The following is a 12,958-nucleotide window of genomic DNA, read 5'->3' as shown; positions in this document are numbered from 1 at the left end:
TGCTGGTCTACACGGGCTAACTGCTGGTCTACACGGGCTAAATGCTGGTCTACACGGGCTAACTGCTGGTCTACACGGGCTAAATGCTGGTCTACACGGGCTAAATGCTGGTCTACAGGGCTAACTGCTGGTCTACACGGGCTAACTACTGGTCTACACAGGGCTAAATGCTGGTCTACAGGGCTAACTGCTGGTCTACACGGGCTAACTGCTGCTACACGGGCTAAATGCTGGTCTATACGGGCTAAATGCTGGTCTACAGGGCTAACTGCTGGTCTACACGGGCTAACTGCTGGTCTACACGAGCTAACTGCTGATCTACACAGGCTAACTGCTGGTCTACACGGGCTAACTGCTGGTCTACACAGGGCTAAATGCTGGTCTACACAGGGCTAAATGCTGGTCTACACGGGCTAACTGCTGATCCTCCCTTTGCGGTCCCAGCCAGCCAGGTTCCATGTGGATGGGAACTCCCCGCGGCCCTCACCGAGAGGTCAGGGCCCGGGGCGGCCGTTCTCTGGGCCGGCCAACTTTCGCGCCGGGGTCTGGGCCGTGTCTCTCCACCTCTGAGGCCGGCGCTCCGTGGCCCCATGAAGCTCCTGCCATCTCTCCACCTAAGGTCAGCTGTCTTGGGCAATGCAAACGGAGCTAATTAGTGCAGATTGATGAGTCGCCGAGGGACACGCGGGTAACGACGGGGGCGAAAGCCAGGTCCTAAAGGAGAAGCTGCCGCGGCTTCAGCTTCTTGTTCCGTTTACTGGCAGCGTGGCCAGTGGTTCTGGGACGCTTCCCCCGTCAGAGCCGGCCCGGCCCCGAGCGGACAAGAGAAATCCTGGGGCGCAATCCCAGAATGCTAGAGGTGAGGACCTTGGGCAGAGAAGGGCTGCGATCCTGCAGGTCCACGGAGGCCCGGGCCTGCCGGGGCAGGACTGGTCTGGAAAAAGGGCCTGACCGGGAGCCTGGGCATCCTGCCGGCCTCCGGCGTCCCGCCCGCCTCCCTCCTTTGCTTAGCCCGTAAATTCACCCGCCAGTGGGCGTCCACACCTAATGCAGCCTGGCTGGAGGCAAACACGGCGGGGAGTGCGGCTCAGTGGAGAGAGGGCCAGCTCCTGTCCCCCGGCGGAGGCGCTGGGGGAGTCACCGTGACAGCGAGTGCCGGTGGTCTACACCAGCCCACAAGGGGCCGTCCCCCACTCCGGCAGCGCCTGGCCAATGGGGAGCGGAGGCCGGATGGCCACGGGCTCCTTCTTCAGAGAAGGGACGTTTCCATCAGGGAACCTGCCTCAGGAAGGTGCAAAGTCCCGAACCATGGGAAATGGTCACCTTGAGGGACCCGCTGTGTAAACGTGCTAATGACCACTTACAAGTGGTCTCCGTTCCCCTGAACTAATGGGGTTATTTGAAGTACACAACGCCCTGCTTATCTTCCGGGCACTCACAGAACCACAGGCCCTCAGAGTCAGAAGGGACACTGAGGCACCAAGTCCCCCGTGACCTGAGAGGGGACTCCAAAAGTCCCCCATTCCAGTCTTCACAATTTCAGAGTCCCCTGATTCCAAAGTTCCCCGATTCCAGAGGCTCCTGATTCCAGAGCCCCACCATGATTCTAGAAAACCCCCCAGTTCCAGAGCTCTCAGGTTCTAGAGGGTCTGAGGGGACCAGCTCCCCACCTCCCTGAGAGAGAGGAGAGGGGAGTGACTCAGGGGCCAGAACACTGGGCATTTTCTGAGGAAAGTACGAGTTCTTTTGCTGGACTAGCGTTATCAGTGACAAAGGCTTTCTTTTTCTTTCTTACTTTAAGGTGGAGGGGAGAGGAGGAAGAGAAAATCATGGCCTGCTCATAAAAACCACCATTTAAATCAAAGAAGGACCCCAGCCGCAGCTGAGCAGATCCCCTAGCCTTCCTCTTGCCTTGCCAGCCCCCGGGGTCTCTCCCTCTGATCCCTGGCCCCCACGAGGCTGCCCCTTGGCAGCTTCCTGAGCCCCAGAAGAGCTTGCCCCAGGGACAAGGTGCTCTCCCAGCCCAGGGTCTGGAGCCACGCTCCCAGGCCCACTTTACAGGCCTGTGGACCTGAGCCGGGGAGCACTGTAGGATGGGGACCTGAGCCGGGGAGCACTGCAGGTTATTTTCCCAGGGCCATTTGGGGGCTCCAACAAGCAGCACACACACGTGCACACACAGACACACGTGCACACACAGATACACGTGCACACATGGGAAGCCGCCTCAGACAGGTTGGCAGGGAATGCTGGCTGACACAATCACCTCCCCCCGGGGTCCTCCTGTGCTATTCCAGACACATCTTTCCGGACCCTCAAAGCAGCCAGTCTGCTCTAGATGCCCAGAAATGAGGGGACCGGGCTCCCTATTCCCACCTGCCCCAGTCCAATCCCAAAGGGCTTCTGAGCCTGAGCAAGGCTCCTCCAGAGTAATGGGTGGGCAGGCAGGGCAGGGCAGTCCCATCGGCACTGGGAGCTCGGCACCCTGGGAATGCCTGTTTATTTAACAGGGAGAGTGAAAGAAGGCCTCCCCTCCCCGCTCCTTCCTGCCCCTGGTCCTGTGGGAATGATCCCAGAGGTCTTGCTCCCTTCCCCACCCATGGGGAATCCCCTCAACCTCCCTACAGTTCAAGGGATGTGCCAGCAGAAACACGGCGAGTTCCCCTCCTGGCTGAGGAGCCCCTTCCAGGAACCCGAGAGGGGCCGGGGGAGGCTTTAGCAGAGTCGGGCCCCTCGCCTGCCTCGGAAGGCCCAGGAGGCAGCCCCCGTCCTATCGGGCTCGGGACCAGGGGTGGCCCCCCCTTAAAAAGCCTCCCCATGTGGCTGTCTCCCACAGGCTGGGATTCATGTCGCAGACAGAAAGAAAAGTCCAGAGGGGCAAATACAAGAAGTAGCGGTGGTGTAAGGCCTAGTCATGCGCAGGGTTAAAAGCCTCTAGAGCTAACCCCCCAAGCTGAAATAGCGGCAAGAAAGCCGGTTTTATTTAACGGTATTTACAGAATTGGGCATGAAAGAAATGGAACTGTGCTCGTTTCCAATGCAACTGATATTAGGAGCCAGCCCACCCAGACCCTCCTTTCACCAATGGGTAAACTGAGGCAAGCTGCTCCTGCCCAGAGAGAACCTGGCCCAGAAGGGCCGAGACCCTTTGCATAAAGAAATCAGGGAGCGGCAGGTGGAGGATCTCAAAATGAGGGCCAGGCTCCTTTTCTGGAGCTTTGAGTGCGAGGATGCGGAGGGCCGGGCCTCCAGTCCTGCAGGACGACCTGCAGTCTGAGCCAGCTCCCCTCTGCACTGCGTGAGGCTCCGAGCTCTCAGGATCCAGGAAGCCCGAAGCCGCTTCTGATACACCGGCTCACACGGGTGGGGGAGGGAGGGGGCGGCAGGTCTGAGGGTCTCTTTTAACTGGCTCCTAATTAGAACCAAACTTCTCAATAGCTTGCCAGGCGCTGAGCGACGGCTTCAGTGTAGCTGGGATAAAGCAGCCTTTCTCCAGCTCTTCAGAAAGAAACCCGCTGCTCTTCTGGTCCCCAGCAGACGGTGACGGGAAAGCGAGAGGCGCCTCCCGGAGGACTTTTTCAAATGGGATCTAACGCTAACATCAGCGGACCCGAATGAAAGCGGCCCAGCGGTCCCCACGCTCCCCACCCGGGAGCAGCCTCCGGATCCCGCCCCGCCTAAGGTCCCATTCGGGCCGTATCCCCGAGGCCGTTTTATTGTAGAAAAGCCCCCTGAAAACGGCCTCGGCCATCCGGTTATCCTTTGGGAATTCTGCTTCAGGCTTTGCATCCTCCCTTCCCCCGTTTGACCTAAAAATATTAACACATTAGCTGCCGGATGAGAGACCTGTAAACATTCTGATTTTCCAGTATATGGCCAAGAGACGGAGGAGATGTGCTGAGGTTCCCGGCTCGCCCTCCCACAGCCGGAGGCTGGCTGCTTCTCTCTGGGGAAAGGCTTTGGGGCAGCAGCTCCCACCCCATAAGCCCCCTCTAGCCCAAAGCCCGGGAGATTCAGGATCCAGAAACCCCCGGGTTTGGGACCTCGGGGCTTCAAGGAGCCGCTTCTCCCCGACCTTTGCTGTATGACCCCTAGGAAAGGGAGGGCAGGAGGACCGTCAGCTGAGAAACTCCTGGAGGGACGTGGCTCGTTCCCTTTGTCCACAGAAGCCCCCTTCCCCCCCCCCAGCACAGACTGCTCTCTTAGGCCTGAATTCTCTGGGACTGTCCCTGCAGCCCCCAGCACAGCCAAGCTGGAGGAAAAAAGGGAGGGGGGGGTGCCGGCCTGCAGCGGGAGAACTCGGGGACACCTCAAGATCTGCCCCAAGTCTTTGTGAAGGGCTGCGGGTTCCCCAGCAGAACCGGCCCATGGGCATCTCCGGAAATGAGCCCCCTTGCAAGGAGACAGCCGGCAGTCAGCACCACTGGGAGCCAGAACAATTAGCCTTTGGGCCGGAACCGGTCACTCCCGGCCATTTCTGGAGACAAACCTGGATCCGCCCCCCCCAACGCTGAGTGGCTTTAGGAGCCAAGCCACCGATGGCCAGCTGGGCCAGATAAGCTGGGGTGGGGGGGGGGGCTCCCAGCTCTGCAGGAAGGGAGGGGAGAGCTCTCCTGTGGCCACTGCTCCTGCCCCGGCCACCCAGAAAACACTCGGCAACCCAGACCCCCCAGTGAGCATAAAAGAGTGGCTGCAGAGCCAGCCATTCCCCGTCAGTTTGGGGGAGATGAGACAGCCCTCCCCCCCACACACAGACTCACCCGCACACTCACACTTATACACACACACATTCACCTAAACACTTACAAAGCTACTAACTTCTAGACTTGGGCAAAGGATGTTTTAGACACAAATGCTGAAGCTTTTGGGGGGGCAGAGAGCCAGACGGTCCTGGTGGCCCCCAGAGGCTGTGTGGCCCCTTTTCCGAGGCGCTAATGGGAAAGTAGGGCTCGGCAAAAAGCGAGCCGCGGCCGCCGGACCTCGAGCTTGGGGCTCCGCTGCTAGGCTGGGGGGACCCCCCCACTCCGGACAGGCACGCCTGCACCCCGCTCCCGCAGGACCCCGCGGCCCCCTCACTACCTCTCCTTTCCGAACGTTTCCTGCGCCTCCGCTTACAGCGCCGCTTCGCGATGCCGGACGAGGTCCCCATGGTCGCGGTCCCCGAGAGCAGGGAGGCCATGGCCCCGAGAGGCTGCCGGGAGCGGCTGCGAGCGCCGGGCCTCCGGGCTCCCCACAGCGGCTGCGGCGGCTCCGCCGCGCTCAGGCTTCATTCATCAATCTGCAGGAGCGGCGGGCTCCGCAGAGCCGCCCAGCCAGCGAGGCGGCCCCGGCCCGGCCCCAGAGCGGGCGGGCGCATGTGATCGTTAACCCTTCCCCACACCGCTGCCGGGGCGCCAGCTCAGCGCGCTCTCGGGCCGAGCCCCGGAACGGCTCCGGACCGGGCAGGGAGAGTGAGGCCGGCGGAGCGCCCCTGCCGGGGCGAGGGCGCCTGCCTCTGCCCTAGGAAGGGAGGGCCCCGGAGGGCTTCAGGAGAGCGCCGGCTCTCGCCTCCGTCGGGGGCAGGCAGGGCGGGCCCCGGGCCCCCCGGGCCCCGGGCGGGCTCTTGCGCCTGCCCCCGCCTGCGCCCCCCATAGCTCCCGCCCACGGTGGGGCTTACAAGTGCCGGGCGAGGGCCGGCGATGCGGGGCGCACGCGCTTCCCACAAGGGATGCTACTTTTCGGCTCCTGGGAGCGTGGGTCCGTTAAAATACTCACGCCCAGGTGGGAGGGGCGTGCCCGTGGGCGGGGCTCTGGGCGGAGTCAATGCAAAGGTCATCGGCTCGGGAGCCTGAGAAAGGGCTCAGCCGGTGCCAGCCTCTAGGTCGGCGTCCGCCTCGCCCTGCGCTGCCCTTCCTCCTCCCATGGCTGCTCACGGGTCTGACGGGAGATGCCCGCCTCCTCCGACGGGGCGCACCCCCTCCCCTCCTGGCCACGACACCGGCAAGGTCCTTGCCCACGTGGGGCCCTGCCTCCTGCCAGCTGGCTCGCGCAGCCCCTCACTCAGCTCCTACCGCCTCCCAGAGCAAGTCCAGACTTCAGCAGGAAGGGAATCGGCTTGGGCCGAGAGGCCCCTGACTACCTGTGGGAGTCTCCTGGAAGTGAAGGGAGTTCTAGCCCTCAGCCAACTGCCCCCCACCCCCTGCCTCTCATCACTGCACCCGGGAGGGCAGAGCTCCCCCTTCAGCCCCTCCCCTCCCCAATTTTAACCCACACCACACCGCTATCTTCTAAAAAGAGCGGGGGTTTCAGTAGAGACCCAGCCAGAGAGAGACCACGATCTCCTCTTCCAGGACATCATTCCTTTTCCATCTGGGGTAACGAGACTGCTTGGGTGGGCCGCGGAATGATGTCAACACAACTCAGAAGGCAACAGAGTCCAAGGAGGGGCTAATCCAGTCCCTCCTGCGCAGTCCACTGCCCTGGACCAGCACGTGCCGTCCTGACCCAGCGGCGGCCTCGGTTTCAGTCGGAGAGTTGCCAACCCTCCACCAGGTGCAGGAGCGGCCCCTTGCCCACGAACTAAACCTCCTGGGTCTTGAGGCAACAGGTCCATCCGCGCAGACGCGACATTCCTCTGGGTCTCCAAGGTGGCAGCGGAAAGGAGTGTGTGGGTGCTATTGTCCCAGAGCAGCGCCTTCCAACTTTTGGCCCATTAACCCAGACCTTCCTTTCCGCACCCTATTCGGTCTCTCTCTTCAAGGACACAAGGCCGGCCTGATGGTTACACCCTCTGACAATGTTCCCTGGCACACTCTTGTTCTCTACCACACTGATGGTTGGGCCACCTCTTTGCTTAATAAAGTTCTGATTTTTCTGGAGCGGAATGTTCTCCCAAGAAGCCTCTGCCCTGGGCCAGAGATCACTGGCAGGATCCAAAGCATTGATCAATCCCAAAGTGTGTGAAGCAAGAAAGGAGGGGAGAATGGCCAGGAAGGTCTTGCTCCTCACCACGAGCTCCAGATCCACCACCTCCTCAGGGTCCCACATCAGAACCTGTGTCCCAGACCCACTTTATTCCCTCACAGTCTTAGCCTTAGCAACAGCCGGGCCAACTAGGAAGGCGATCCTCTGCCCCTGGTCCTTCGCCTTGCCCCTCTCACCCCATCCAAACCCTGGATGACCTCCATCAGCTAATTTCTCTTCCCCTCCCCAGTCATGGGAGGAGGCTCATAATGCCTCCGAGTTCCTCTCCTCTCACTTGTCTCACCACTGCAAGGGAAGCCTTTTCCTGCCTTATTTTCCACTGCATTTATTCCAAGTGCTCCCCTCCAAGCTGACTGCACCACCTGTCACTTCCTTGTCTAATACTTTGCCAAGAACACTTGGAATATCAACATATCAATAATGGCAAAACACACAGAAAAAGCGATTGGGACAATTCAAAGACAAACCAAACTGACAGATAATTTGATAATAGAAATTAGGTGTAGAGGCAAATACAAAAGCAAACTGGCAGAATCAAAAATGTAAGGGGAATTGGTAACAAATGGGGAGGAAATGAAGGAAATTGTGAGAAACTTCAACATTATATGGCACTATACCCCCAAACCAAAAGGGAATCCAAATCCTCAATAGGGAAGAGTTACAATGGAGAGAATACCAAGGGGCAGCTAAGGGCACCATCGTGCCCAGCTGGCATCGAGAAGACTATCTGCCTGAGTTCAAATCCGAACTTTGACCCTGGGCAAGTCATTTCACCCTGTGTTCTCATCTGTAAAACAAGCTGAGAAAGAAATGACCAACCCCTCCAGGATGTTTGCCAAGAAAACCCAAATGGGGTCATGAATTGGAAATAACCTAACAATAACTTGGAACACTAATAGCCACAAAACAGGAATTAGATAATCTCTGCAAGTCATGAATGAAACATGAATGAAAACCAACTCCAGATCCAGAAAAATGTATAAATGACTTCCATCAAACATTGAAAAACAAAAAATCTCTATACTGCATAACTTGTTTCTAAGAAAAGAGAAGGAAGACAACCTACCTACTCTTTCTCAGACAAAAATGGTCCTGATTTTCAAATCAGAGAGGGATAGAGCAGAAAAAGAAAATTATAGATCAATACTCTTCATGACCACTGATGATAAAATACAAAGGAAAATAATGACAAACATTGCAGCAATGTAATTTGTTTATAAACATAAATTTTTCATTACGATCACATTGGATTTAAGGTAGGAATGCAATAGGCATAATAAGTTACATTTATAATAAAAGTAAAAATGTGATTGTATCAACAGACACATAAAATGATAAAAACAAAGCATTCTTTTCCATTAAAACACTAACAGCACATAAAAAAAGGATCTTTCCTCAATATGATAAAATGGTAAATGGTAAAAATACAATATCAATCTTTCTAATTACTTCTTCAATAAGTTCAGGATGGAAGCAAAGGATGCTTATGAGCATTATTATTTAACATATATTAGAAATATTAGGTGGACCAATAAAAAGGAAATTAAGGCAATAAGCAAAAAGAGGCAAAATTATCTCTATTACTCAATCAACAAGCATAAATAAAGCTCCAACTCTCCCTCACCCCCATCGAATCTGCTTGACCAAAATCTAAATCACCCTGCTTTTCTGTGATTTAAGGATGCTGGGTCGATTATAAAATGTTTAACCAAAATAGATATTAAAAATAAACAAGAGACAGAAATAAGGCAAAGGAGTAGCCCGGGGCATAACACTTAATTTTGCTTTCATGCTGAAAGATGTTTTTGGAGGGGACAAAAAAGCCAATCCTCAGAGGACAAGAGAAAGGTGAGTGGTCCAGGCAAGACTCGGGGGAGTTCCTCGGGCTGACTCCACCTGAAGACCTCTCAGCCCCAGGACCTAATATCATATAAACATGCCACTTGTCATTCCACCACTGGTCTTTAAGCCACAAGCTAAAAAAGTTATTTTTCCTCTTTAAATGATTCTATCTAAAGCCCAGTAACTCTTGCTAATAAACGCCATATTTTTTCCTTTATTGAAAGTCAGAGTAATTTAAGAATCTTTCAGCATGACAAGGCAAACGCTCCCTAATTATGGTAAATGTGTGCACCGTGAACTAGAGATTACACCTAATGGGGCGTCAGCTCTTTTCACTGCATGTTAATGTTTTCGAGTCCCATCCCAGCAAAGGCGGCCAGGGCGCATCGTTTCCCTCGCCCACATCCGTGGGCCCCCTGGCCTGCCCCACTCCCCGTCCTAAGAAGAGGAAGCCCTCAGGGAGCCACAAACAGAAAGACCCTCTCTGGGGGACGAAGGGCTTCCCTAAAGAGCAAATTGGCACCGGGGGCTCTACAGTCTGAAGAACCATCCTCCGCCCCTCTGCTCTGACCTGACCACTATGTACATGGGGCGTCTACCCCCAGTGGCCTTTATCTGCAAGTATATGATAAGTGTATGATTCTGGCGAAGGTCATAATGACCCGTCAGTCAGCCTCGAACTCCTGGTATTCGGTTCCTTTGATTTTGCCCTTAACGTCGCCAGTCTTTAATGAGAAGCTTCTTAGAATCGTCTTTTGGGAAGGGAGCATAGAAAAGCATTCCTTCATCCCCGAGAGAGAGAGAGAGCCTTCTCCCTCTGGAGTCTGTGCCTTCTTAACGTGGGTCCTTTACAGCAAAATTAACTGGGCAGCTCTGGGCTCCCAGGAGTCCCCAAGGTGACCTAGAACTGCGCTTTAAAGGGGTTTGCCCTCAGAACAGAAAGCCCGCTGTCCAGAAACTGGGCTGAGAGACCCCACCTTCTCCACGATTACAGTGTCCTCCCCCACCCTTGGCCTCCACTCTTGCTGCCCACCCCACCCAGGGTCTCCCACAACAGCCTCCGCAAAGTCCAGGACAGTCGCTTCCCCCCATAGGATACACTTAGGACCTCACCTCTGAGCCCATCCCATCTGGGTGACTACTTAGGGTGAGGGAAAGAGCCCCTGTGACCCTCACCACTAGTCAGACATTTATGAAGCACCTACTGTGTGCCAGGCTGTGCAAAGTCCTGTGACTCCATATGAGCAAACACCCTTGTGGGCTGCCTGCCCCCTCAGGTCTCCCCTGCCCCCCTGGGTCTCCCCTGCCCCCCTGGGTCTCCCCTGCCCCCCTGGGTCTCCCCTGCCCCCTTGGTCTCCCCTGCCCCCTCGGTCTCCCCTCCCCCCCTCTCCCCTGCCCCCCTGGGTCTCCCCTGCCCCCCCTTGGGCCCCCCTGCTTCCTCTGGCCCCCTGCTGTTTCCTTGGCAGAGGGAGGGGACTGAACCTCCTGGTACCAAGGTCCATGGCCCCCACAAGCTACGCCTGAGCCAGAGCCACCAGTCCTTGCCTGCCCCGGTCCTGGAACAGAAGCCTCTCTGGTCCCGTGGGGAAGCCGGGAAGGCCCAGTTTGGGGCAGGCGGCAGGTCCCGGGGAGCCAGAGGGAGCACTGGGCTGCCACCCAGGCCCGCTCTCCGCCCTCCCCACCGAGCTCTGGTCCCGTACACTGAGCATTAGGGGGCTCGGGTCGGGCTTCCGATCCTGACTCTGTGCCTCCTCCCCAACAATGGGGGTAGGAGCCTGTGGCAGGGGGTCATGGTTCGGCCCAGGCTCCTCGGGAGGCCCGGAGCCTGGCGGCCTCTGTCCCCGCGGGGCTGCTGGGGTTTCCGGGCTAGCCCGGGGTCAGCGGCTGAAGGCAGAGGCTTAAACCCTGCTGCGGCTGGGGGGACCCCCCAACTAAGAGCGGCCTTCACAACCTAAAAGCACGTGGAAGTGGGCTTTGACCCGGCCCGTCTCAGCGGCGGGGCCCCTCCCCCCCCGGGGGGCACAGCAGGGCTCTCGGCCCCGCCGGCTCCGGCCCTAAGCGCCCTGTGTCCTCCGGGAAGGCAGTCCGCCTCGGAGGGCCGCCCGCCGGGATTCCCTGGAGGGGTCCCCGCCCGCTCCTGCCCCTCAGCCGCCAGGAGCCCCCGGAGCGCGCAGGACGCCGGCCTGAGGAATAACGGACTCCCCAGAGCAGACCGCGGGCCATCGAGGCAGAGAGGGGCCCTTTGCCAAGGACTCCGCTCTATTACAGCAATGGCGGGCTGCCCCTTGGCCCCCCCCCCCGGCTCCGCGGCTGCCCGCCCAGGAGAGCCCCCCCCCCCCCAGCGCTGGGCCAGAAGCGGGCCCGAGGCTGCCTCCCCACAGGGGCCTCCCCGCGTTTCCCCGCACGGAGGCCGGACCTCCTCGGGCTCCCCCAGCGCTGTCCGACAGCGCCATCTGCTGGGCGCTCCCCACAGCCACGAGCCGCCTCCGAGGTTGGCTCTCTGACACAAAGTCCGAGGCAAGCGCGGGGGAGGCGGCGGCGAGCAGGAAGGGGGAGCCCGGGCGGGGCGGGGGGCCCGACGGCTCCCTCCGCAAACCTAGAGCCTGGCCCTTGTGCGGATGAGCATAGAGAGCGTCGGCCGGTCTCTGTGTGCCGCCGCCTGCGGGGCTGAGGGCCCGGCTCAGCGCCCTCACACGCGCTGCCCCGAGTCCCCTGCCCTCGCGGGGGTGCCTGGGTAATGCAGCACATGCAGTATGGGGGGGAGTACGTGCAAGTGCGCGTGTGCATATGCAGCCGCCCTGCTGAGGAGCACGTGGGGGGCAGCAGTACATGCACACGGGGACCCCGGGCCCGCGAGGAGGTCGGCTCTGGGGCGCCCTCCGCGGCCCTGCCCTCCGCGGCCCTGCCCTCCGCGGCCCTGCCCTCCGGGGCCCTGCCCTCCGCGGCCCTTCCCTCCGCGGCCCTGCCCTCCGGGGCCCTGCCCTCCGCGGCCCTTCCCTCCGCGGCCCTGCCCTCCGCGGCCCTGCCCTCCGCACCCTTCCCTCCGGGGCCCTGCCCTCCGGGGCCCTGCCCTCCGCGGCCCTGCCCTCCGCGCCCTTCCCTCCGCGCCCTTCCCTCCGCGGCCCTGCCCTCCGCGGCCCTGCCCTCCGCGGCCCTGCCCTCCGCGGCCCTGCCCTCCGCGGCCCTGCCCTCCGGGGCCCTTCCCTCCGCGGCCCTGCCCTCCGCGGCCCTGCCCTCCGCGGCCCTGCCCTCCGCGGCCCTGCCCTCCGGGGCCCTTCCCTCAGGGTCCCTGCCCTCCGCGGCCCTGCCCTCCGGGGCCCTGCCCTCCGCGGCCCTTCCCTCAGGGTCCCTGCCCTCCGCGCCCTTCCCTCAGGGTCCCTGCCCTCCGCGGCCCTTCCCTCAGGGTCCCTGCCCTCCGCGGCCCTGCCCTCCGGGGCCCTGCCCTCTGCGCCCTTCCCTCCGCGGCCCTTCCCTCAGGGTCCCTGCCCTCCGCGGCCCTGCCCTCCGGGGCCCTGCCCTCCGCGCCCTTCCCTCCGGGGCCCTTCCCTCCGCGGCCCTGCCCTCCATGGCCGGAGTTCCCTGGCCTCACCTTCCCTTGGGCTGTTCCCAGAGGCGGCCAGGGGGAGGGGAGAGACTCCAGATGTACAGAGTGTCCCGCTTTCCAACCCACCGCCACCTGCGGCCCCCTCAGCTCCCCCATCTCCCCCTCTGGCCCCTCTGAGCCTCCCTCCCGGGCTGCCCCTGGGTAGCACAGGTGCTTGAAGGGGCTGCTCCCCGATCTTTTCTTTGCTCCCAGGTCATTAAGTGTCCCCTGGACTGAGCAGGGAAGCTCCCTCTGAAGGCTGACAGCAGGGACGTGGGTCGGGGCCACGGCCAGGACACACGCCTGCTGCAGGTGCCCAGAGGCGTGTTTGCTCGCCCGGGCAGCCGGGAAGGGGCCCGGGCAGCAGGTGTCATGGTGCGGCTCAGGGAGCCCCTCTCTGCCCCGCACTTCCATTACAGCCCTGGAACATGTTTGTGGACAAGACCTCAACAGCCACATGGGAAAGCAGAGAGGAAGGATGGAGGAGAGCAGGAGAAGGGGGAAAGGTCACGCTGCAGGGGCTGGACGCGAGTCCAGGATGCAGGAGAGAAGAGTCTGTAAGTGCAGAGC

The 12,958-nt window shown here is 60.0% G+C and overlaps 3 protein-coding genes across 3 annotated transcripts in view; 2 read left to right on the top strand and 1 right to left on the bottom strand.

The window, feature by feature from the left end:
- Positions 1 to 12,958, bottom strand: part of ADARB1 (adenosine deaminase RNA specific B1) — a 127,833-nt gene that overhangs the window by 58,362 nt on the left and 56,513 nt on the right. The window lies entirely within an intron of this gene.
- Positions 5,901 to 11,309, top strand: LOC127559311 (basic salivary proline-rich protein 2-like). Its single transcript, XM_051993008.1, has 3 exons — positions 5,901 to 6,137; positions 10,272 to 10,403; positions 10,764 to 11,309. Exons 1-3 carry the CDS (start codon positions 5,901 to 5,903, stop codon positions 11,307 to 11,309), a joined length of 915 nt encoding a protein of 304 aa, XP_051848968.1.
- LOC127559310 (uncharacterized) overlaps positions 11,543 to 12,958 on the top strand; it is a 1,517-nt gene continuing 101 nt past the window's right edge. The window contains exons 1-3 of the mRNA XM_051993007.1: positions 11,543 to 12,179; positions 12,630 to 12,763; positions 12,808 to 12,958. The exon at positions 12,808 to 12,958 is cut by the window's right edge and continues 101 nt beyond it. Of these exons, the coding sequence (XP_051848967.1) occupies positions 11,543 to 12,179; positions 12,630 to 12,763; positions 12,808 to 12,958 (922 nt within the window). The remainder of the gene's footprint in view (positions 12,180 to 12,629; positions 12,764 to 12,807) is intronic.

The sequence above is a fragment of the Antechinus flavipes genome, chromosome 4, assembly GCF_016432865.1.
Source record: "Antechinus flavipes isolate AdamAnt ecotype Samford, QLD, Australia chromosome 4, AdamAnt_v2, whole genome shotgun sequence".
Lineage (NCBI taxonomy): Eukaryota > Metazoa > Chordata > Mammalia > Dasyuromorphia > Dasyuridae > Antechinus > Antechinus flavipes.
This window is presented reverse-complemented; position numbering and strand designations above follow the sequence as displayed.